The 24907-nt window shown below is 34.5% G+C and overlaps 4 protein-coding genes and 1 pseudogene across 9 annotated transcripts; 2 read left to right on the forward strand and 3 right to left on the reverse strand.

The window, feature by feature from the left end:
* Positions 1 to 4893: 4893 nt before the first annotated feature.
* LOC9301684 lies at positions 4894 to 9001 on the forward strand (annotated as a pseudogene).
* Positions 9002 to 9404: 403 nt separating this feature from the next.
* LOC110225850 lies at positions 9405 to 11459 on the reverse strand. 3 transcript variants are annotated; one of them, XR_002329998.1, is made up of 3 exons: positions 11094 to 11459; positions 10040 to 11005; positions 9405 to 9755 (listed from the first exon to the last, which is right to left on the reverse strand). XR_002329998.1 is itself a non-coding variant. In XM_021015970.1 (3 exons), exons 1-3 carry the CDS (start codon positions 11191 to 11193, stop codon positions 10419 to 10421), a joined length of 432 nt encoding a protein of 143 aa, XP_020871629.1. In that variant the 5' UTR covers positions 11194 to 11458; the 3' UTR covers positions 9405 to 10418. The 3 variants fall into 3 exon arrangements, 2 of the variants coding, with proteins under 2 accessions (XP_020871629.1, XP_020871628.1); XM_021015970.1 differs by having other exon boundaries at positions 9405 to 10477; positions 10733 to 11005; positions 11094 to 11458; XM_021015969.1 differs by having other exon boundaries at positions 9405 to 11005; positions 11094 to 11454.
* Positions 11460 to 12174: 715 nt separating this feature from the next.
* Positions 12175 to 15373, forward strand: LOC9301685 (BTB/POZ domain-containing protein At5g48130). Its single transcript, XM_021016289.1, has 4 exons — positions 12175 to 12981; positions 13084 to 13153; positions 13293 to 14378; positions 14457 to 15373. Exons 1-4 carry the CDS (start codon positions 12791 to 12793, stop codon positions 15075 to 15077), a joined length of 1968 nt encoding a protein of 655 aa, XP_020871948.1. The 5' UTR covers positions 12175 to 12790; the 3' UTR covers positions 15078 to 15373.
* An 84-nt stretch (positions 15374 to 15457) lies between these two features.
* LOC9299951 (polygalacturonase) lies at positions 15458 to 17253 on the reverse strand. Its single transcript, XM_002865565.2, has 4 exons — positions 17030 to 17253; positions 16640 to 16942; positions 16040 to 16558; positions 15458 to 15894 (listed from the first exon to the last, which is right to left on the reverse strand). Exons 1-4 carry the CDS (start codon positions 17141 to 17143, stop codon positions 15643 to 15645), a joined length of 1188 nt encoding a protein of 395 aa, XP_002865611.1. The 5' UTR covers positions 17144 to 17253; the 3' UTR covers positions 15458 to 15642.
* A 2028-nt stretch (positions 17254 to 19281) lies between these two features.
* On the reverse strand, positions 19282 to 21671 carry LOC9301686 (scarecrow-like transcription factor PAT1). 4 transcript variants are annotated; one of them, XM_002865566.2, is made up of 3 exons: positions 21447 to 21671; positions 20017 to 21057; positions 19282 to 19933 (listed from the first exon to the last, which is right to left on the reverse strand). In XM_002865566.2, exons 2-3 carry the CDS (start codon positions 21036 to 21038, stop codon positions 19483 to 19485), a joined length of 1473 nt encoding a protein of 490 aa, XP_002865612.1. In that variant the 5' UTR covers positions 21039 to 21057; positions 21447 to 21671; the 3' UTR covers positions 19282 to 19482. The 4 variants fall into 4 exon arrangements, with proteins under 4 accessions (XP_002865612.1, XP_020889900.1, XP_020889903.1 ...); XM_021034241.1 differs by having other exon boundaries at positions 20017 to 21065; XM_021034244.1 differs by lacking the exon at positions 21447 to 21671 and adding an exon at positions 21277 to 21434.
* Between the last annotated feature and the right edge of the window lie 3236 nt (positions 21672 to 24907).

Below are 24907 nucleotides of genomic sequence, written 5' to 3' on the forward strand. Positions count from 1 at the left end.
GGTTGTGTCGACAGAGAAAAAGCGACGGAGAGATGAAGGAAGAGATCAGCGGCGGCGAGATCTCAAGGGTGACAGAGAGATGAAAGAAGAGACATCAGCTTCCTTAAAGAGAAACGAGATACAACAGATGTTCGCCACATCATGCGAACTAACACGTTCTGTCGTTGGAATTTCTACGCGTTGAAGGAGAATAACTAACAATTTATGTGGGGCAGCGAGAGATCTCAAGGGTGATGATGAAGAAGAAGATGATGATGATGATGATGAATCAAAGAAATAGAAAACTAATCGGAGAAGAAAAAGATGATGGTGATGATGAATCGAAGAAGACCAAAAAAAATGAAGAATCGAAGAAGAATTGAAGAAGAAGAAGGGTTAGGCGGCTAGGAATATTAGGTTAGGGTTTTTTTTTGTTTTTTTCGGTTAACCGGTCGGTTCGGGCGAACCGAACCGAAAAATCTCGGTTAACCGAAATAATTTTATGTCTTTCCGATCGGTTTGACCTAATTAATAGAAACCGAACTGATTTGCCCAAATCTCGGTTCGGTTCGGTTTGGACAAATCGGTTAGGTTCAGATTCCCAGGCCTAGTTGCAATGTCCAAGAAGTGACCATTTGTGAGCTAGTGACCAGTGCAAATGGTGATGTACCTGAAAAAAGGATGAGTTTATTATCATATTAGAATTGATAAATATAAGTATGAAAGTGTCGGGTAAATTGATGGAACAGTTAATATGCTTACATGTCCGCATCATCTTCAAGCAGCTCTCTAAATTCCTAGAACTCTTCCTCATCCAACTGGGGAGACGGGTGTAAGCAGGTTCCTTGGATCGACTCTTAAACAAAGTACTAATCATGGGATCAACGCTAAATTCAGCAGAGTCGAAGAACCGGGAACGCCTAGGAACACGTTTAACCGCAAGCGGCAGAAGAGTATTGGTTGTCTCATGAACAAAATATGCATGTGAGGCTGCCACAATGGAAGAGAGATTGCGGTATTTACACTTAGGAGATTCAACAAATATTGGGTCCTCACCAGTTTCTTTTTGAGGCATTGTTGTTTCAACAAAATCATTTGACCCATTCAAGGGATATTTTGTTGTCACATCAGCAGCACACTACAACTCCAAATGCGATTTAGGGGATATCAATAAGATATATAAGAACATAAAAAGGGATGGCATTGAAAAAATAAATATGTACCTCTTCTCCATATGAGCTTTGGATTGGAGAGGCAGAGATATCTACTTGTATCTTCTGTAAATAAATGAAACATAACAGGGTGAGCTACATTTTTTGCTAGTTAGATAAAATAAATCAAACCGGAAACATTTTTCCTGAAAACTTATACCTGAGCAATATATTTTGCAAGCCCGTAAAGATCCCACGTATCATCAAAACCTACAAAGTTCAGAGTAACTTTTGCATCCCTACCATGGGAATCTGTCCATATAATCCATGCTTCAAAATGGATGAAGAGTTGCCAGAAGATAAAGATGTGAGCTCTTCTCGTTGACGTTTCCGTGAAACAAGTTTATCCTTCTTGTTCATGGCATGACTTTTTGATTTGTCGGAATGAGGATACCCTGACTTTGAATGTTGATACTTATCGCCTAAAATCTTCAACATATCTTCATTAATTTTGGAACAGAGGTCACCAAACTGTTGTAAAATCCAAGCCTTCAAATCAGATAATTCAGAATGGGTTACAATCACTGAAGAAGAGCTTCCTACACCAGCCTACGAAGCATCTACAAGAGAAGGGATTTTTTTTCTGTTTTCTTACGAGTGGGCCGAGAAACATGAGCAGAAGCAGAGGATTGGGGTTCTCTTTTGTTTTCTTAGAAGCAGGCTTGTTGCGAGAAGGCAGTGGAGACCCTACTTCTTTTGCATTTTTGGCTGACCGCGTGGAGGGATTACGCGGGAGAGGACAGCTTTCATGTTTTGTCCTCTTCGCAGTTCCCTTAGGTTCAAATATACCATGTTCCTGTTGAGATTCTGAATGGAGGTCTACAAACTCTGTACCTTGAGACTCAAGAGGGGCTCCAGCAAACTATTTACCTTGTGATGAAGGAGCTTTACTAGGGACAGATGGTTTTTTCCCTTCAAAGACAGGAGGATGGCAGGGATGTCGTGAATAGGCCATATGTTTGGCTTGAAGAGGTGCTTTTGGTTTATCAGAGAAATGATCATTTCGACTCTAATATGGGTCAAAGTTTTCCTAAAACTACTCTCTCAAATAAGATATCAATTGCAATACTTTAGGGTAGAATTCCACAAAGTTCTTTTGGTCACACAATAAGCTAAGAGTCTCGAAATTAGGCTAAATAAAATATTAAGCAAATTAAAATAAAAAAAGCAAGCAATTAAATCAGGTGAAAATTCAATAGATTAAAACATCAAGTTTAGGAAAATTCTCAAGAGATAAACTAACAGTAAATCAAGCAAATTAATTAGGATTATTATCGACCGTTCTAGAACTCAAAACACTTCTCGAATGAATTGACTAACTAATCTAATATCATGTAGTTCCACCTCTCGAATGTAATCTCCTAGATTTAGACTAGTATTTATAAGCAGGTTTGATATGTTTACAAATAGGGAAAATCCCAAAACAAACCTCCAAGTCAAAACATTTTCCTAACTAAAACCTCCAACCTCCAACTAGTTAATATTACCAATATAAACCTTCAAATTCCCAAATTTGTGCCCAACCTAAGGTTGACTAACAGTCAACTATAACATCGTTAAAACATTAAATTGCAATACCCAAAAATTGAACCGCTCACGCACTCAATCCCTTATAATCGACTCCATCTTTACTTTCCATCTAACTTCTTTATGTAGTTCGAAACTTCTTTATAATCAATCCCTCTTTTGTTCAAACCCAGAAATTATGAACCCTAGAATTGAGAAAAGTGAGGAAAGGGAAAGGGATCGATCCTTTTCTTATTTCCATTTTTATTTTTTTATAACAACTGTCTTTTTTTTTTTTTTAACATATTTGGATCGACAAGGCCCGATCCATAGCCAATCCCTACTACGCGGGGTAACGCGACTTACTGGAGTCGAACTCCGGTGGGAAGGCGGAGTCAAATGGACTTAACCACTTGACTAAAGGCACATCCCTATAACATCTGTCTTTATAATAATAAATAAATAAAAAATGATGTCGAGAGTTTACATAGTCAAATGTTATAAAATAATGTAAAAAACTAGGATATGACCCGCCGTACACCGCGGGTTAAATAAATTTTTGTTTGTATTTTTTTATAACTTGATTATTTGTGTTATATATATTTGATTAAGAATTTTTTGTTTATAATCTTATGATTGATTGTGTTTGGTTTGTAATAAATCTAGATTTTACCTCGCGTTGTACCGCCGATTGATATTTTTGTAACTAAAAAGTAAATTTTAAGTTGTAGTTGTTTTGTTAATATTTTTTTTTAGTGTTTATGATTATATACTTGTATTTTATTTGTTAATTATACGATTTCACCCGTGGTAACTATCCCACATTAATATCGACTCAAACCCGTCCCACCATATAACTCTTTCCTGTGAAATTAAACACTATTTTATTATTTTCTTTTTAAAAATACATTTTTTTAATGACATATAATTCGAGTCAGTTTAAAAGTTTCTTAAAAATTATTCCCATAGTATTTATATTTTAATGTTTATAAAGTTCAAATATTATTAATATTATAAAAAATTATAGAGTTTAAATATTATAAATAATTTAAACGTTTATAAATTTTAAATATATAAATACTATCATAAAGTTCAAAATTAAGTAAGTTTAACTAAATTATAAAAATAACTAAAAAATGCGTCCAAACAAAAAAAGCGGTCTAGGATTTAACCAGTGGTATACCGCACGATAATTTTTATTTAATTTTTAATTGAAAAAAATGTATATTTAAAGTTAGTGTTTTATGGTTTTTCATATTATTAGAATTGTTAACTTGGGATATTATTTTTTGACGCATATGTACGTTGTTATTATGTTAAATGAATTAGTGTCATTCTACTATTGCGAAATATTTAATATTAGTGTAATAAATAAGCCAAATATTTTATGGCATTTTTTCTTAAAAATAAAAAATCCCGTAATTAGACAAAAAAAAGTGAAAGACACAAAGTATTAGGGGGTGTTATTGGATGGAGGCTTTTAATGGACTTGAATTGACATGTAAAGTGAATTGGATTTTGAAATCCAATGCTTAAACGTGGGGTGTCCATTGAACTTGAAAGTCATTGGTAATGGAATTTTGAAGTCATTGGTAATGGATTTTGAATTCCAATGCATATAATTTATGTCAAGAATTACAAAATTATTCATTTTAAAACTTTATTCCAATAACAAAATAATAAATATTTCAGGAACGGCTGTAAAAAAAAAATATATAATAACTAGGTTGAAGAACCCAAGGTTGGGTGGGCTAGAGTCTGGAGAGCGCCGCCGTGGAAGATGAAGAACCCAAAGTTGTTGATGTTTTGTAAAAAATAACTTAAAGTATGTGTATTGCAAAATAACTGAGAGAATCGCAAAAGAAAACACTAGGTAATAGGTTATAATTTTTTGTTAGTGGATACCAGTTTTCGGAGAGAGAGAGAGGGAGAGAGGGAGAGAGATGAAATACTTGATAAAATGCTCGGATTGTTTTTGTTCATGTTTTATGAGTAAAAGTCCATTCAAATCCAAAATGAAACAAATCAAATGAATATTCAATAACAGTTGTTTTTAATTCATTTTAGAATACATCAAACAAATACTAATCTAATAACAGCAGATTTTTAACGTAATTTTGCAAATACTAATCCAATAACAGCAGATTTCAAAATCCATTAAAAACCCCCATCCAATAACACCCCCTTAATGTTACAGAGACAAATATTTATATGTTTCACTTTTTCTCTTTGACCTGAGAATCTAAAAAGTTATTATTTAGCTTGGAATTCCATTTAGCTTGGACCTCAAATTAAACATCGATAAAGCAAAACACACTTGAACATCTTGATGGGCCTTTTTTGAACACATGCCCAATGAACAAACGCCCAGCCCACAATGATTTCTTCTTCTCCTTCTTCGATACACCAAAGACGGTTTGTAAACACAAAACACATCAATCAACAGATTATACCTTTGATTAGCAAATAGAAAAACTCCCAAAGCTTCACTCCCTAAACCCTAATTTTCCGATGTCGGTGTTCCTTCCCGATTCTTCTTCAATTTCGAAATTTTGTTTGTTCTGCGCAATAATTGATAGTATGATTTGAACGATGAATCGATGGACATTGTGGTGATTCAGATCTTCGAGTACAATGAAAGTGCCGTCGACGCTATGGAAGGGAAAAACTGCTTCGCTATTGCCAGTGATCAGAGGCATGGTGTGCAATTACAAACCATCGCTACCGATTATTTGTGAATCTATAAGATCCACGATTAACTCTTCATCGGACATTCCGGTCTCGCTACTGATGTCCAAACATTGTAAGATCTCGTGACTATTCCATGTTCATATGTTTACTCATTTCCTCAGAGAATTTTAGGTGAATTACAAAATTTAGGGCTTTGTTTTTTATTTGTCTTTGGGACTGAAGGTACCAACGACTCGTATTTCGTCATAATTATATCAGCTTAGGGAAGAAAGAGACATAAAGCCAGAAACTTTCGCTAGTCTTGTATCTGCCATTCTTTATGAGAAAAGGTTGGTGAAATGTCGTCTTCTCCCATTTGTAGTTAGTTTCTAGTTACCTCTTAATCAAACTGATTTCTTATGATTTGTGTGGCTATGCCACTACTAAGTTCCAACTTCTTCATTTCAGATTTGGTCCATACTTGTGTCAACTTGTGATTGCTGAATTGGGAGAGGATAACAAACCCTTCACTTGCACAATGGATTCGATTGCAGCCAAGTATGCTCACTTTCTTTCTTTGTCGAGTCTCCTATTATTTATTATTTTCATATATAATGATGCCATTTAATTTGATTAGTAAGTGAGTGTAATCTTGCAACTTGCTAGGTAAGTTAGAAGGATCGTGGATTAGTATTATTTTGGTTTTTAGCGGAATATTGTTTTGGTATTTTGTCGTCCAATGCAGTGTATGTATGTCATATGAGTGAACTTTATTATATACGTGTTGAGCTGATTCAAATATGACTTCTAATAATTGAGATTAACTGAACATGATAGTTGCAATGGTTATGTTCTGTTAGACCTGCAAGTAGAAACATTTTTACATACTTAACTGTGATTTTTTATATATTTTATTAATGAAAGTGATAGGAGTGTGTGAGACTATAAATTCAATGAAACTTGAGAAAACCTAATTGCATGAGAAAGTTATCATTGGTTTAACATTGTTTATAGGTTGATGCAATCTTATCAACTTGATAATTCAAATATACAAAATAGAAATTAAAACGCAATGCCATGTATCACCAATATAAGAAACCATTCAGAAAAACAAAACTAATTCTATAAGTAAAAAATATCCATATAGAGATGATAGACAAAAATTATGTAGAGATTATTGAACCACCTTTTCATCCGCTAAAACTAATTCTATAGTTTTTCTTTGAATTCCTTTTTTCTTTCAGATTCTAAGGATCTGAGATGGAATCGCCAATCAAATCTTTGTTGATGTCATGAAGAACAATATGAATGGAAAATGAAAAAGAGGTAATTTAGGATGAAAAGAATTGAAGGTCTTTGAGCTAATTTTTTGTCGTGTTTAAAAGTGTTGTGTTTCTCTGGAAATGAAATGGGTATATATAGAGGACATATATGATTAAGTTTAGCTGTGATACATTTGCAAAAAATCTTTGTGAGCAAGCAAAATCTCTTCAACTTAATCATAATTGGCTAGAATTAGAAAAGTAAATAAATAATTAGTAAATTTGTTATGGAATTAGTTCCAAAAATCTTTATTTACATTTTATTTAGGAAACATATGTGATTTGCATCAATATCTTTAGCATTATAATAGGAAACAATTTGATTGTCAAAGATTGGTTTGTTAGTTATAAATATATTTACGATTGATATCTTTCAAAATTCTATCTATTAATTTCGTTTTCCTTTTTTGTAGGAATAATAAAGTTAAAATCGATTTGATGTAGAGAGTTTCAATTAAGGAAGGATCCGATTCAAAAAATTCGGGTCAAAATCACAAATAAGGTAGGATCCGATTGACATATTTCCGGGTCAAAAACATTAAATTTCCAAAAATTAAAAAAAATTTGACCCGATTAGGATCCCTTAAAAGTGTTGCAAAAATATATAGTAGATTAACGGCAAAAACAGGCCATTAACGACTGTTTAGTGTTTTAAACAGAGTTAACATGGACTGTTAATTAGGGGGGTTATTGGATCATTGATTTGAATGGATTTGGAAATCCAAGTAAAATCATGTGTTATTCAATCATTGATTTTAATTTTTTTATAAAAATCATGTGTTATTGGTTCTATGATTTACAAATACTTTTTAAAATCACCCCTTATTCAATATTGAAGATTTGAGTATGGATTTGACTTCATATTAGATTTGAATGGAATTGAATATATGTTTTACTTATAAATAGAGTGATTGAAATCCTTAGGTTCCACCTAGTTATTTGGGTGGATTTAGAAGAAAACAATATTTTATCATATTTTAATCCCATCCGGTTAAAAAACGTATTGTCGCTTGTTGTATAACACTTTCTCGTGCGGTTGCTTGTTGTATAGCAATGTTTTGAACAACAAAGAGAATAATACCTTCAAGCATATCAATCATGAAAAAAACTGCTAATACAAAGATCATGAAACACCATCATATAATAAAAACCAACAATACTAGAAAACAAAGTGAAGCTTTCGAAAACCAAATGAGACTAGAAGAAAAATTCTAAAATTCTAGAAAGCAAAACCCTATGCATTTTCGACAGTTGTATCGAATGTATCCACAAATATTTCTTAAGTTATGTAAAGAACTCCGGGAGCAGACAAGTTTATGCGATACAAAATATATTAGTGTTGAAGAAATGGTTGCAACTTTTCTTCTAGTAGTCGGTCAAAATTCAAGGTATTGTCATACAAAAGACACTTTTAATAGGTCAACGTTTGCAACAAGCGTGAACTTTCACAAAGTTTTGCGGGCTCTTAATCAAATTGCTCCAAGTTTGATGGCTAAACCCGAGATTGCAGTGCCTACCAAAATTAGAGAAAGTACGAGGTTTTATCCGTATTTTAAGGTATATCTTTCATATAGTTATTATGTCTTTGCTTTTTCATTATCTTTCATGGAATATAATTTTATTGTTATTTAGGATTGTTTGGAGCTATTGATGGTACACATATCCTTGCAATGGTATCACAGAAAAAAGCGCCTTCTTTTCGTAACAAAAAAGGTGATATATCGCAAAATGTGTTGGCTGCTTGTAATTTTGATCTCGAATTCATGTATGTGCTTAGTGGATGGGAAGGTTCAGCTCATGACTCAAAAGTATTAAATGATGCTTTGACAAGGAACAGTAATCGACTACCAGTTCCAGAAGGTACGTACATGTCTTTATATTGTAAATTTGTTTTTTCAACAAGACAAGTGCTATATTATTATTGTATCTTTTATAAGAAATTATTGTTGTATTTCAGGAAAGTTTTATGTAGTAGATTGTGGATTTCCAAATCGTCGAAACTTTTTAGCTCCGTATCGTGGTGTCAAATATCATTTACAAGAATATTCTGGTCAAAATTCACAACCAACGAATGCAAAAGAGTTGTTTAACCATCGTCATGCATCCTTAAGGAACGTGGTTGAAAGAATATTTGGTATTTTTAAATCTCGATTTCTAATCTTTAAATCTGCACCTCCTTTTCCTTATAAGACGCAGACAGAGATTGTACTTGCATGTGTTGGTTTACATAATTTTCTTCGAAAGTTTTGTCGAACGGATAATTTTCTGGAAGAAGACGAAAGTGCAGAAGAAAACTCCTATCGAATGTATTGACTAACTAATCAAATATCAAGTAGTTCCACCTCTCGAATGTAAACTCCTAGATTTAGGATAGCATTAGAAAGCAGGTTTGATATGTTCACAAATATTCCTAGACCACCTCTCGAATATATCTAGTAATCTCTGCCCACCGAAGATAGTTCTAGTAATATATGACCTCTCGAATCTACCTATTATCCTATGTTCAAATTCTAGTTATCTACTCTAGAACTAGCATTAAGAACAACCTAAGGAGAAGAACTCTAAAGTTTAATTCTAACAGATAATCGATTTACTACTTCATCTAAATCCGTAATGAGAATCCCTAAACCTAACAGGAAATTACTCAGACATAATTAATGAAACAGAAAACATGTTTGAATAGATTGCAAAACAAAAAATCAAAAGAAGAATAGAGTTTAGAATAAATCTTCTCTCTACAAGGATTTTTAAATCTCTGAAAGTAGCTCTCTCTAATTATATTCCTAAGGGTTCAAGCTCAGAAAATTACAAAGCTAAAAGCAAGATGCAAGATAATCAATAATAAAAACCTTAAAAACTATATATAATGTCTCCAAAAACGTGCAGGGACTAAAGTTGGAAATAGAGAAGTCTTTTGGGTTGATTCTTCGGGCTTTAAAACTCTTAAACCGTCGAGACTTTTGTTGATGCCTTGGTCTGATACCGATTTCGTTCTTTCAGCTCTTAATCTCCGGTTTAGCTTCATAATGGTTCCTTATCTCTAAATTTGTTCCGAACGTGGAAAAACCTGAAAAGACTCGAAAAGACACTAGAAACAACAAAAAGACTCTAAAACTGACGCATATATCATGGCTAAAGTTGGTAAAATTCGTGATATATCAGACTCCAGGATCAACAACTTCATCAGGCCAAGATAGATATTCATTCAACTATTCAGAATGGTAGAGAGTGTATTCCACTAACAACTACAAAAGATAATGAATGCCATAATGGCATTTAAGAGACAACAGATGAGTTGGATATTATAGACTGAAACATATATGGGAGTTTAAAAGTGAAAATCTGACTTACATTCGGATTATATTCTACATCCAGGACATCGGTCTCACGAAGTAGAATGGTGCGAGATAGATCAACAGTAGGTCTTTGGATAAAATTTCTGAAATCAGCAGGGTCTTTAATCCTACTACAAAGGGCAAGGATGTAGTTGAGGACTTGGAGCTGGAGAGAAAGTGGGAACCCGTAACAGCAACTGCTTCTTTGCGAAAACCGGGTCTTGAGATCTTCAATAGGATCTTTGTCAAGAAGAGAAGGACCGAACCGCCCTATTGTTGCTTCAAAAGAAACACGTCCCCATGGGTAATTCATGAAGAATTCAATATCATGTAACATCTCTATAAAACGGCCAGTAACACAACCTGCTTTCTTGTTGCTACATACAGCAACACCATCAACAATCACAATTAGAGCAAGACTCAACTTCTTCCAAGTCGAGAACCGCTTGTGGCTCTGCATTATTATCATCCCTCAACATATCAATCACTTCTTATACATTCACTACCCTATTCTCACCAAAAAGACTATTCCAAAAAGATAAATATGCAGGGTCTTGGTGATCCTCGACCTCATAATCAAATGGAATCTTAGCACAAATAAGATCAGTGGTGATGTGGAATTCACGGAGCGAGAAGCGAAGAGGAAAACAACCATATACGGTCCATAATTCATGCTTTCTTTGTGTCAGAAGTTGTCGAGAAAGCATACCTTGAATCAATTTGGCAGAATGAAAACACCTTGCGACATGGAGTTCAAACAATTTCCAGAATTGAGAAGCGAGAAACGAACTCCATGTTTCAGAACCCTTAAGGAGTTGAACTAGAATCCCCAAATACTTTGGCTTACAGTAAATGTTAAGGCGAGCCCGATCTGGTAAGCCAGCGGAAGGTAACAGACGCCTAGGCAAGCTAGGGTTTGGAATAAGATCTATGCCGGTTGGGGTCTTTGCCGGAGAATGTGCAGAACCAGAAACATATGCGGCTAAACACATAGAAACTCTCAAAATCAAACCAATTTTCTAAGATTAAAACGATATCATGCAAACGGAATTGAATGACAATTTGATTACCTGGTTTAGTATCCATATTGTTGCCTCGCCGATTCTGATGTTGTTTCATATCGACGGGATCGATATTGATCTTCGATTTTGATGTTTTTTTCTTCGACATTGCAGGGAACAGATATAACGACAGTTACTTGAGTGAACAAAGAGAAGGATAAGTAAATTGAGTTCGGTTTTCATCTGAGAAAGACGAAACGACATGAGGAATAAAGAGAGTGGCATAAAACCGTAATTACTTGATTATTTGAGTGGCAATAGGGGGCTTACAAAAAACGAAACAGTTAATTGGGGGAATAAATCTAATTGTAAATAGTAAGGTGACTAGTTTTCTAATTATGTTCAAAAACTGACTATACCGCAACTTATCTTTTTTTTTTTATCTACTGCCTTTTGATGATCTATCCTTCAGAATATGTAAGAAAGTGAAGCATGTTGGTACAATCAGATACAAAAGTGACTCATTAAGGAGCAGGCAGATTATGAAAACAAGAAAGCAAATGAAGCATTAAAGGAAGATGAAGGAAGAGCACAAGATAAAGATAAGTTTCATGGCGGTGTGGTAACACTGACACGCATGGACATTACGCCAAAATAAAAGCCTTTCAACAATCTTAACACAATATAGAGCTCAAATCTTCTCAATTATATACAACAAAAAGCTTAAGTCATCGTGATATATATATATATATATATATATATATTTATGGTCAGAGCCGGCTCTAAGGGTGTGCCCACAGTGCCAAAGCACAGGGTCCCACTATTTTTCATTAATTTTAGGGTCTTAATTTCTTTAAAATTATGTAAAAAAAGACCTAAATTTTTCAAATTTCTTAAGTATAGGACAAAATTTTGGATTTATTTCTTATTTTGGCACAGGGACTAAATTATTTTTGAGCCGGGCCTGTTTATGGTCAACGGCTTCTACATAAAGTTGTAATATTCATGTCTTAAAGACTTATATATTTGGACTTTGTGATTTTCCTTCCTGATTTTTAAAATCATATTCCATCTTTCATAAACTCTCTTTCGTTATTTAGTTTCATATATTGCAGAAGTAGTAAAAGAGATGAAGAATTAATTGCACCTTAACAAACGCATTATATATCCTCATTATAGATAATGTAATATGGTACATACAAACTTAATACAAAAAATAAATTGAGTTTTCCAGTACGTAGTATGGGGTGAATACTAGTATTATTAAATAACTCGAAGACCAGATCGTAAGACGTATCATAAATAAGCGTCACCAAAATGTCTAATTAGAACAATTCCGAGTCTTGTAACAGTTAATGTATGGAAAAGAAACAAAGTGTTGGAGTAAAAAAACAAAAATGTTGTTGAAAAAAGCAAAAGAAAAAAATGTTATAATACAAGATTTTTTCAACTCTTCTCAACACTCGAGGAACGTCGTCTTCAAATTCTAGCCTTGAACTATGAAATTTTTTTTTTTTTTGAGCTCAACACTCGTGTGCATCTGACTTTGACCACATCTACAACGCATATATGTGTGTGCCTGCATGCAAGTAGCCATATTATAGTTTAATATTTGATAAAACCGAAACCAAAAGAAACTTGGTTTTTCTCAAATCTTCCTTAGCTTCCTCTTGTTTTGTGGATCCTAGAACCCTTTTCTTCCTCTTCAATCCCCAAAACACGCAACTTTCTTCTTCAAAAATGTAACAGTGAAGAAGAATAAATGGATGACCAAGTGTCTCTATTTTCATCATTACCATATTGGTTTTGATATACTTTATCTACATAGTTTTCAAAAACCACAAGTTATATACTCAATAATGGAAACTTGCAGCATCAAGGATGGTTCGTCCGTCGCCTCCAGCCCGATTTCTTCTCCGAATATTAGTACCCTTTTGAAAATCAAAGTTCTTTCTTGGTATGAATCTAAAGATTATCTTCTTGATGCCATATAGCAAATCTGAATTATTCATGTTGTAGACTTATGTAATGTATCTTTATGTGTGTGTGTGTGTCACAGGAGTAAAGAGACCGGTCTACCTGCGTCAGTACATGTTCGAGTGTGCAACAAGAGTTTTAACCTTCACAAGGTAATAATGTTATATCAAATCTCTCAAGGAATTTTCTAAAAAAAAAAAAAAAATCTTCCAAAGAATTTTGTTTTCAACCAATACATGTAGCCTAGTGGTTTTGTAGTGTTCTAATGCTTAATTTTGTCTTTCTTTGTAGACGCTCTTGTGTACAAAGAGCGGATATTTTAAGGAAAGAGAAGATCAGCTATCGGAGATCGAGATACCACAAGAGTTTCCTGGTGGAGCAGAGACCTTTGAGAAGATTATGCTTTTCATATATGGCTGTCCAACTTTAATACATCCATTCAACATCGCTGGGCTTAGATGTGCAGCTCAATTTCTTGAAATGACAGAACAACATTCGACGGGAAACCTCTGCGAAAGATTTGACCTATATCTAAACCAAGTTGTCTTGCAAAACTGGGATGATACGTTAGTTGTTCTGAAGAAATGTCAGGATCTATTGCCTTGGTCTGAAGATTTACTAATCGTGAGCCGGTGCATTGAGTCTCTGGCTTTCACGGCTTGTATGGAGATTCTTGATCCGGAAAGACGAAGAGAAAAGCCGGTAGTCATGCTTGAAGGTTTGGTGAATCAACCATGGGAATATACAACCGTAGAGAAAATTATAAACCAAGATACTTGGATCAAAGACCTCACAGATCTTCCATTCGAATTCTTCAGACAAGTGATTGGGTCACTTAGAAGACAAGGGATGAAAGAAAGATATGTAAGTCCATTGATCGTCTTTTATGCCAGCAAATCTGTAATACCTGAAGGTCAAAGTAATACTGATATTCTGCAAAGAGCTCTTGATCTGCTTCTTACAAGAGACAAGGCATATAGGTTTGTTCCAGTCGGGTTTTATTTTGCGTGTCTCGCACACAATTTGAAGCATGAAACTGTGTTGAAGCTGCAAGATCAGATTGTATCTCTTCTTCACATTGCACACACCGAAAACTTTATATACCCGAAAGCCGGGAACGGGCAAGTTGCTTTCAGTCAGGAGTTGCTTACAATGGAAAGCCTGTTTTCAACATATGTATCAACAGAATCAGAACGACATCTTACTTCCTCCCCAAGCAACATGAGAGTTGGAAAATTGTGGGATGTTTATCTCTCTCGTTTACCATATGATCAAGAGATGAAAACAACAAGGTTCATTGAGCTGATTGAGACAGTCCCAATGTCATTCAGAGAGAGTCATGACCAACTCTATCTTGCAGTAAACGCATTTCTTCAGGTATGCCTTCACTTTTTCCTTCTTCCATTATTTAAAATCAACCAACATTGTACCTTACGCGGCGCGGCTCTGCTTTAGGTACATACAACCATATATCAGGAAGAAAAAGGATCAATCTGCAGTTACCTAAACTCCCAAAAACTATCACAAGCAACGTCCCTCCAACTCGTGAAAAACGAGCAAATGCCATTACGTTTGGTTGTCCAAGCTCTCTTTATCCAACAGCTCAACACACACCAAGCTTTCAAAGACTGTTCTGACTCATTCAGATTCACAAACTCTGCAGACTTCTCCGGTAGTGTTGTTCCAAGCTCAAGACCCTTAACATCCCAACAAAGCCCTTGCACTGATGATGAAACCGGGGCAAGAAACAGGCCGTTATGCTTCTTGATGCAGAAAGATGCAACATTGGATGAGTACGAGTCAACGAGCTTTAGAATCCATAACCTCGAAGAGCAACTAGTTTCTTTAAAGAAGAGCCTTCAGTCCCACAACAACCAAAAGAAGCCAACTTGCCTTGGAAAAAGATCAGCGAGTAGAAACAAGAACACTTTCGGCCAAGTCAAAACGGCTTGTATTGGCTCTGTAAGCTTTACTTCACAGAGAAATTATGCCAATAAGCTGCTCCGGGTACTACGTAGAGTTATCTTGTTTGGAAGTAGAAAAACTAATAGAAAAACAGATGAGAGTGAGAGATGACGAAACATGTATCAAATGTAAGTATAATTCACAAGAATAGTCACTGAATAAAAATCATAACAATAATTTTATGGCGCTATATATAAATAAATTATTTTATCAATAATTTACTTCAAATTAGAGTTTTGATTGTGTATGGATTTAAAAACATCGACCAGGATTTGTAATACTATGTAGTTCCTTTTTTTTATATAACCAAGAATTAATCCCGACTTTAGCCACCGACTACTTTTAGTGTAGTCGTTGAGTAGCCCCATTCACCAGGTTTTCTAATGGACTTAAAGCATGACACCATTTCGATAGTCGAAATGAGAGGAATTTCATCGCAAATTTCAATTGGTATAATAACTTCGTTCAACCATATTGAATGCAGTTTGGAATTAGTCACAAGTTATAAAATTAGTTAGATGTTTTGTTTTTTTCAAGAAGGATTCATTTCTTACAATATAGCCAAAAGCTCAAAAAAATAGGTTATTTCACAAAGATATCAATTGAAAGCATACGTACAGCATACACTAGGGTATACATTTAGATTGTGTATGAGCATATAATATATACACACTTTCTACTTTGGTGGCTTTGTCACCGGGCTGCTACACGCTTTTGGAATCTGAGTTCCCACAAGCTTTGGTGATACGTTTGAGCATTGGAAAGTCGCTGGACCGTCAGCTCCGGTATACTTGATGTTAATGTCACCTACCTCCACGTTCTGACATGGATGTCCCTTGCTGCACAAAAGCTTCACCGCGTCTTTGTTTCCTGATGTTCCTCTGATCTTCTTGAAGCTTATGTTGGCCAACTTGATTGTTGATGGTTTCTACGGAAAAAAAAAACAAAACATCAAACGTTTTGGAATCATAACCAATACTATAGTAGTGTTCATGTACTTTCTATATATATATATATATATATATATATACTACAAGAAAACAGGCGAATTCCTAGAGTAATTTTTTATGTACCTGCTTGTTGCATTGGTTCCATGGGCAGTACTCTTGGTCGATGAGGATGGGGTTGCTGACGTTCTTGAGGAGGATGTTCTCGAAATGGATATCGGAGGCGGTTGTGGTACAAGCTGCAGAAGGCCATGTCTTGATCCTTAGCCCATTGTCAGTCTCTTGGAGGGTGCAGTTGATGATCTTGATGCCACTGACGTTTTCCTCGTGGCTGTACCTTCCAAGACTTCCAATACTGATTCCATGTCCCGGACCGCATGTAACTCTTTCGACAAGAAGGTTCTTCATTCCATCTCCAACAGAGACACAGTCATCTCCTGTGGAGATAAATGAATTGATGATCTTGATTCCGTCACTTCTTCCAACGTGGATACCATCGGTGTTGGGACTCTCTGCAGGGGCGATGATCTTGACGTCTTCGAATGTCATGTTCTTTGCACCGATCACGTTAATGTGGAAGTTCTTTGCATCTAAGGAGGTTATGCCTCTAATTTTCGCGTTGGTCACGAAATCAAAACGGATGCTCTGTTCAACAATGACACCAAAACATCAACAAACACATTTAAATCGCGAATTTATCTTATATAATATGAAAGGGTTTCTTACGATGGGGAGTTTCTTGCAGTTGAAAGTCTTGTGGCAGTTGTTGACCCTCCATGCTGCGTTTCCTTCACCGTCGAAAACACCACCTCCGTTCAACTTAAACCCATCAATATTGCGGAAAGCGACCCATTTCTCCTTTCCATTAGCGTTACCGTCGGCTTTCACGGTACCTTGAAGAGCAATCCTTATAGGAGCTTTGCATGGACCCATCATCACGATCTCCCCAAGCTTGTATTCACCTTTTGGGATCAGAACGGTGCTCTTTGTCGGGAATTGGCATGCCTCATTGAATGCTTTCAACAATGCCTATATCACAAAGATATTAAAAATTACTTGGAGAACAAGAAAACAATGTATCGATAAACGAGATGGTTGTTAGGTTTTAGAACTGACGTTGGTGATATCAGAACCTGGAGGAGAACCAATGTTGAAGACCTTTGCATTAGCTGATAAACCTAACAAACAAAAAACAAAGAATGCTGATACTCCAAAATGTACACGACCCATAATTGGGATTTATTTTAGTCACTAGCTAGTGATTACTTTTATTTACTTTTTTTTTTGTAATACACTAGTTATGACTATTTATTATTTTAAAAGTTTTTTTTTTTGTTTTTTATGTTTTGTTCATATGTTTTGCTGCCATTATATAGTATCTAGGAGGAGAGAGATTTGAATGTTCCACTTTCTTCTCCACCATTCATGTTTTCAGCTTTTCTAACCGATATATTTGGATTTCATTTTTAGAAAAACAAAGACTATTTCCAGTGGTATTGAGGCCTAAATATCGATTGTAAGATCTGTGGAGTATATGTGTGGTCTGTTTCAAGCTCTTTTTATGGTTACGTAAGGAGGCAACTATAAAAATAGGTTGGAGAGATTAGAAGGCAAGTAGGCAACTGTATAATGGACTGATGGTAATTTGCATTATGTACTTTGGAAAAATTAATGTTCATGTCGTTGTATTTGGGCTTGGGGTATACTTAGATCCGGAAATTCATAGGGATGTTACCAACAATAAAAATCATATCTGATAAGTCTTGAGTAGAATCTTATATGATAGAGATACTAGGAGATAACGACCCATTGTACGAGTTTAGGGATCTAATCATTTTATATCATCTTATAATAATGACTAAAAGTCTTAGAGCGTTATATATACTCTAATTAATCTGATATGTTAAAATATATGTCACAAAGTAAATATTCAATTATATATAAATTTAATTACATAAGCCTTTTACCAAAAAAATAAAAATTTTAATATTAATTTTTTGTATTGTAATTTTTGGAAATAAGTTTATCTTAAATTATATGGTTACAAAAAAAAAGGTAAATCTTCCAGTGTTGCTGGTCCAGTGGTAAATCTCCCAGGTGGAGGTACTGGCTTTGACGCCCGTTGGGAGAGATCTCTTCCCCAAAAGAGATGAATTTAATCTGGTGTGGGTCCCGCCTCTGGAAGATGTAGAGCCTTTAAGTTTAAATTTGCAGATATTCAAAAAAAAAAAAAAAGAATATTGATATGGTTGGTCTTCGTGACATACATAGTCTTGTTAAATATCCCCGAGGAGGTATTGTTCTGATTTACTAGACAAGCATAACAAAAAAAGGTGCACATTTTGACTAATTGTAAGTTTGGTTTCAAGGAAACCGAGAAGCAACACACCCACGAAACTTTATACTTTGACTCCCATGCAAGCCAAAGTGTGAGAAAAATTATTTGGATTGATTTTCCGGCTATCAATCTATAAATGTTGTTGTGTGCATACATAAATCACTCCATAAAGGTCAAAATTATCATTTATGAGTTTGTCGTATGTGTTATAAGACCAAATGAGATGAAGAACCGGAGATCGACCAATATCAAATCATCGGAATGAGTAACCAAAATTATAGAATTTGCGAAGATCTAAATTATAAGAAAGTTAAAAAAAGATTGAGAGGATTGTTTGTATATTTTTGATTATCTTAATTAAGAAAATTTAGGTCTAGTTCGATGTATATATTGTTGAATATGTAATCTTTTTATGACAATGTAATCATTTTTCATAAGATACCATTTTTTTGTTCTTACTCTTTGAGTCGTATGCTTTTTTTTAGTCGCTTAGGGTTTTAGACTTTTGGTTTCACTACCTACTCCCTCCGTTTGAATTTAGTTGTCGTTTTAGCACTTAAATTTTGTCTCATTATAGTTGTCGTTTTAGATTTTCAATGTAGATATTTTGTAAAAATTTCAGTTTTATCCTCACAGTTTTAATGTCTTGACCAATAAAAAAAATTTAGAGAATATGTTGAACAAGGGTAAAGTAGAAAATTTAATTGTTTTTTAATTCATGTGCAAAAACCTTAAACGACAAATAATTTAAAAGAGAGAGGGGGAGTATAATTCAAATGTGGAAGATCATTAATGATGAATTATCAAAAAGTAGAATGTTGAAGTGTAAAATTAAATTCAGAAACATCACACACTCACTATTTATTTGCTAAAGAGACATTAACAAGATGAAAAAAAAAAAAAAGAAAAAAAGAGACATTTTCACGTGTTGTCTCCAAAAATAATTGAAGTTGTTGAGATGTCACAACTATGAAAATACACTATTTTGTTGTTTTACTGATAATCGATTTATTTCAGATTACATATAATAAAAACCCATTCGTGTGAACTATAATTATACTTAAGTTTTGATTGGGGAAAACGTTGACTTTGATATTTGAGCAATTGTGCATGTGTCTCTTGGTCTCTAGTAGTAGACATAAGATTCTTCTAATGTTTTGAAGATTCAAATGAGCGACTAAATTGCATACACACACATTAATTGCGATCACACTAGAGAAATGTTACTGTCTCATTTCCAAGCACACGAGGCGACCAAATCTCGATGCATCCAACCAAGATACAAGGCTCCATCTCTTTCTTCTAGCCTGTACTTGTCCGAGTAGTTCCTAAGCAGACTTTTAATGGTTGAATTCACCAAGGGGCTCAAAGGGTAAGGAGTGAAACCCGCCATCCCGAACCGTGACCTCCATTTCCCTAGAAGCTCATGTCGCTCCACCCGATCAGCTCCTTCACATGCGATGATGTTCACGACGTCTCTGGCTAGACAATGCTGCTCTACATTAATCCTCTGTTTGTGATCTCTTGGGAGAGTCACATCAATTGACTCGAACATCGCGGCATAGTAGTTCATTGTCTCCATGAACCTCGGGAAGAAAGCGGCCGTGTTTGTGTTTGATTCTTGTTCCACCAGAGTCACAACCTTGGGAGATAAGCTCTTCACCATTCTCAGTAACCGGTCGCTGCAAATTATACTCAACTTAGTCAATGGACAGAACAAGAAACTCATCCTATGTTTAAACAAATTTTAAAATAAAAACTGTACCGGTGATTCTCGGTGCTCACGCTTTCGTCTGGCATATGATGAAGCACAAAGGCAAAGTTGACGGCTAGAGCTTCCCCTGGTCGAACCCCGAGGTTCTTAGGTTTAACCTCGGACACTGACACTGATACCGAGTTAAACTCGAATGGAACGTTAAACTGCTTAGCAAGCTTAGCGAGTCTGTTTCCAACAATGCTTAGGCCACCTCCACGAGCATACGCTGAAGTCATATCGTCAATACCCGTTATCCGAATCCGAGGCGGCCCACCAGGCCTAGCTGCAAAAGCCTGGATAAGTGTGACCCATTGACTCCCTTGACCGATTTGGAAATCGATAATGTGAACTCTGTTTTCTTCCTTCATGGCCTCAGCAATAGCACCATTTGCTGACATGTATCCGAACTTGAAGTAAGGACAAACCTCATAGAGAATGTGCATGTAAGAGAGAAGCTCGGTGCTAGCCGGTTCAGGGCACTTATTAAGTGCTTTGTATATGGAACTACCCGATGAAGCTAACTGCGCCACTAGACCTTCCAATAAGTAAGCTCCCAACCGTTGGATAGGCTCACCAGAAACCGATACCATCTGCCGCAACTTCTCCATCATCGAATGAGCCATCATAAGATCATTTTCCGACATAGCTTTCGCACATGAAACAAGATCAGCTCTTAAATCCCGCCTCGAGATAGCCTCTAGAGTTGATCTCCAACTATTAATCTCTTGACACGCCGTGGAATCAAAGGAATCGGTGCAATCGACGACTAAGTCCAACGAGTCAGGCCCCATCATCACAGTCTCTATTTCCCTAATCTTGTGTTTGAAGTCATTCAAATCATCCGTCACACAAGAGCCACATGTATCCTCATATGTAGCAGTAGACAGAGCATTATAAGCAGGAGAGTCAGGAGATGGCTCCAGTGTACAAAACCGTTTACGCGAGTTATGAACCGGTAAGTACATAATCTTCCCAGCAGAGTTATGCTCAAAAGAGTAAGCTTCAATCTCTTGTCTAGGCTGCTTGTACATTTCTAGTCACTTCAATGATCTGCACAACTAAAAGTACAAAAAATCAGACTTAGGCTCATCTTAAACCATCCTAGAGAAGCTCTAAATTACCCTAACATAGTTTTGAAACTCAGATCAACCCTATTCCTCTACACATAACTCAATTCTGATGCAAATAATTTCAGAATTACTCATAAACAAATCAAATCTACTGATAAAAACAGAGATCAAGAATCCAAGAAAGCAGCAAATTGATAACCTCCAAATCAAAGAATTTTCCAACAAGATCAAGAGAGAAAGAAGATTTAAGACTTGATATGATCATATTCATTGGAAGATAAAGAAAAACAAAAGTTATAAAACTTTAGGAATCAAAGATCAAACAGAACTGTTCTAAGTGAAAAAAAATCCAAATTTGGTAGTACCCACCTGACTTTTTCTGAGATGAGAAGAAACCTTAAAGTAGTGAATGTTATTGAAGTTCCATGTGAACCAGAGGAAGAGAGAGAGAAGAGAGGAAGTTGTCGGAGACAAGGCACATGGGAATGGCTCGAAAGACAAAACACAAGTCTCACTCTTATCAGAGAGAAAGAAAGAAAGAAACAGAATCTTAAACCGGCGTGTGATTTACGATTATACCACTCAAAGATGTCGCTCCCACCACCACATCATTTGATTTATTGAGCCTCCAATTATATAAGATACATGTCCCCGATTCATTATTTGTCTCAATCTAGTTTTCAACTTTCACTATCTCTAATCTTAGTTTAAGATAAAAGTATTAAAAAGATTTTTTTTATCAAAACCAAAATCATTCCCGGGATCCATATAAATCCGAGTTTATTTTTTCGCTAAATATATCTAGGAATTGTTGAACTGCATAGTGGAATATTTTTCCTAAAACATGTGAGAAGAATTGAAAGAATAGTCCACCAAAATTTGGTCAATAATCTTAAAAACAAATATGATATCATAACCCATTAGAGTATATGTTTTCATCAAATAATTTAATTTTAATATAGTGTAGTTAGAAAATTATACATATAGATGGAAAAAGAAAAACATAGTTGGCTTTTAATAGATATAAGGAGACAAGATGGAACACCAAAGAAAATCAAAGTCATAGAATGTTGACCAGTAGAGAACGAAGACTACGATGCTGAATTCAAATGTTGTGGTTTCATGCCACACGACTGTGGAAAATACGAAGTAATTTAATTTTGTAGAAAATGCGAAAATAGAAACTTGTTTTTATCATAAGTTGTTAGTTTTTGATTAATATATCATTTTGATGATCGAACATAACTTATTTATCGGAAACTGTTGGATCGTTTCGTAGGAAAAAAAAAACCACAAATGGTCAAATTTAAACTTTCAAGAATTGTATCTAGAACTTCAAACATTATATAATCCAAAGCTTGATACAGTGGTTGAGCGTCGAATCCGTCCAAAAGATTGTGTCATAGGTCATGCTAGTTCGATACTTTGTAGAAGGACTACATTTATCTTATTCTAGACAATAGAGATGTACGAGTTTGGGTGCAGAATATTACGAATAACCACTTATTAAAAAATGATAAGAAATTCAGATTCCAAACTAAAAAAGCGTTAACTAAATTTTGCAAAGCAATTTAAATAATAAAAATAGATTTATAGAATATATAAGCTTTCACCTTTACTCTTTTTTTGCAAGTGAATGTTGTGTCACTATGACCCCACAAAACAACCCCCCCTTTGCCGTTCTTTTTGTTTCATTATTCTTTTTGACAACCCTTTCCATTATAATATAGTGGAGATATCTCACGTTTAACAAAAATATAGAGGTGGAATGTGTTTTAAAACATATATAAATGATTCTCTAAATCTGTCTATTTGTCGTTTTCTAAACTTCATACAATGAGTGATCCATGTACCATGTATGTGAATGTGTATGTATGTACATGCGACTTGTAAACGATAGAAAATATAATGCTAACTATTTATCCATTGTCCTCTTCTTTGTTACACTCTATCAACCGCTAATTTCACCATCTCCAACTAGATTTTCATTGGTGATAAAACTGCAAAAATAGTTGGGTTCATAATCCACTAATTACAGAACTAGTGCTTCTAACTCTAACTGAAATAATTAAACTAAATCCATAAAATTATTTTTCATGTGAATTAATACATATATCTATATAAGTATTTTTGAAGTATATTCTAAAGAGAAACCTTTGTTTTAATAAGATACTACAGAAAATGTCACTGATTTTAAAATAAATAATTTAGGAAGATCATTAAAGGTAAATATGAAATAATAAAAAATATGTATATACATGTATCCAAACAACTCTTACAATTAATTCTTTAATATCCATATAACCAAATACAATTAAAAGATTTAACATTAATTATAAAATTAGAAATATCTTTCTCAATTAATAATATAGATATTACTAAGATTTTGCTAAGATTAATTTAAAATTATGATTTTTCTACTATCTTTGTTTGATTTTTAATTGCTTTGAATCATTTATTTATGCATATGTTGGTGATTCAAATTTTGAAAAACATACATCAAGTATTCAATTAATGAAGGAAAAAGTGTGTGTTCAACGTTTTACATTGGCTAAAATTTTTAGACGATTTAGAATCATATTATAAATAAGACCAAATTGAATCCAAATCCGAGTGAGCATGATATTTAACTTAACAAACATCCAAAATTAAAATTTTGTATCATTTTAACAGGATTCTTTAGTCGTACCATTTAATTATGCCACATATAATAAAATTTTAAAATTTTAAAAGTTTTAATTATTATTATTGATATATTCAAACTTTATAAAAAGTTTAAAATATTACGAACATTTAAACTTATAAAAAAATTAAAATATCACGAGACGAGTTATATGGTGGAATGAGTTTGGATCGACATTAATATAAATTTGAAATATCATTAATCTGGTGCTAAAGCCGATGCATGTAACTCGTAAGTCTTAATATTTAGTACGTGTCACTCATTTGTGATACTTGTACGGGGTGGATCGGGTATCAAGTATATCCAAAATAGCAGGTATTTGATCCGTGCTCACCCCTAATGTAAATAGTTCATATTTAAATCTACAAAAAAAAATAAAATAAATAAATGGTAAAAGTATGATTCAATGAGTGAGCCATTTATGACTCACGTAAAATTAAAATGAAAGGTGTCCCCGAGTTCAAAACCCGAGAGGGAAGGTGAAAACTTTTGGTTTCTCCGTATCAATACAAAGATTAATGATGGTTCCTGACACCGAGCATATGTGACTGTGAACAAACTCAGACAAAATATGAACACTCACTTATAGAGAAAAAAAAAAAAAAAAACACTCACTTATATAGATTATACTGTTATTTTAAAAGTCAAGATAGGTGTAATAAAATTGATTTACGGAGAATATAATACATCAATATGTTGCATGGAAAAAACTCGAGCATAGATCGTTGAGGAAAATAACACATTTGCAAAATTATTTAGGGGGACTAATATACTTTTTACTTGTATGACTGATTTAGTTTGCACCACATACATTACTTCTTGGGGGAGACAATTTGTGGTGAAAATGGATCAAAAGAGTTACAATGGAGTACCAAAATGGTTAAGTACGCTAGCTATCAGATTATGATTTCGACATTATGTACATCGAGTCTAGTAGAAACAAGGCTGCATATGGGTTATCAAGGACAAATATTCCGGTAAAAACAATTCATAATATATTTTCCTAACTATGTTGCAATTATATGATATTTACAAAGAAGTGAGTATGATCCATAATTGCAAGCCATTATACTACATTCAGAAGAATATGGCGGTTTGACAAATCTTTGAAGTGGGTACAAGGTTGTTCTCAGAACATCTCCTTTAT

Source organism: Arabidopsis lyrata, assembly GCF_000004255.2.
Source record: "Arabidopsis lyrata subsp. lyrata unplaced genomic scaffold ARALYscaffold_8, whole genome shotgun sequence".
Taxonomy (NCBI): Eukaryota; Viridiplantae; Streptophyta; class Magnoliopsida; order Brassicales; family Brassicaceae; genus Arabidopsis; species Arabidopsis lyrata.

Excerpts from the sequence above, each read along its gene's own strand:
- LOC9299951 (XM_002865565.2), bottom strand. The coding sequence starts at position 17,143 with ATGGGTCGTGTACATTTTGGAGTATCAGCATTCTTTGTTTTTTGTTTG. Across the intron at positions 16,559-16,639 it reads ACTGCAAGAAACTCCCCATC|AGCATCCGTTTTGATTTCGT; the intron begins GTAAGAAACCCT and ends ATTGTTGAACAG. Across the intron at positions 15,895-16,039 it reads GGAACCAATGCAACAAGCAG|AAACCATCAACAATCAAGTT; the intron begins GTACATAAAAAA and ends TTTTTTCCGTAG.
- LOC9301686 (XM_002865566.2), bottom strand. The coding sequence starts at position 21,038 with ATGTACAAGCAGCCTAGACAAGAGATTGAAGCTTACTCTTTTGAGCAT. Across the intron at positions 19,934-20,016 it reads GTGAGCACCGAGAATCACCG|CGACCGGTTACTGAGAATGG; the intron begins GTACAGTTTTTA and ends TATAATTTGCAG.
- LOC110225850 (XM_021015969.1), bottom strand. The coding sequence starts at position 11,193 with ATGTCGAAGAAAAAAACATCAAAATCGAAGATCAATATCGATCCCGTC. Across the intron at positions 11,006-11,093 it reads CAATATGGATACTAAACCAG|CCGCATATGTTTCTGGTTCT; the intron begins GTAATCAAATTG and ends CTATGTGTTTAG.
- LOC9301685 (XM_021016289.1), top strand. The coding sequence starts at position 12,791 with ATGACCAAGTGTCTCTATTTTCATCATTACCATATTGGTTTTGATATA. Across the intron at positions 12,982-13,083 it reads AAAATCAAAGTTCTTTCTTG|GAGTAAAGAGACCGGTCTAC; the intron begins GTATGAATCTAA and ends TGTGTGTCACAG. Across the intron at positions 13,154-13,292 it reads AGAGTTTTAACCTTCACAAG|ACGCTCTTGTGTACAAAGAG; the intron begins GTAATAATGTTA and ends CTTTCTTTGTAG.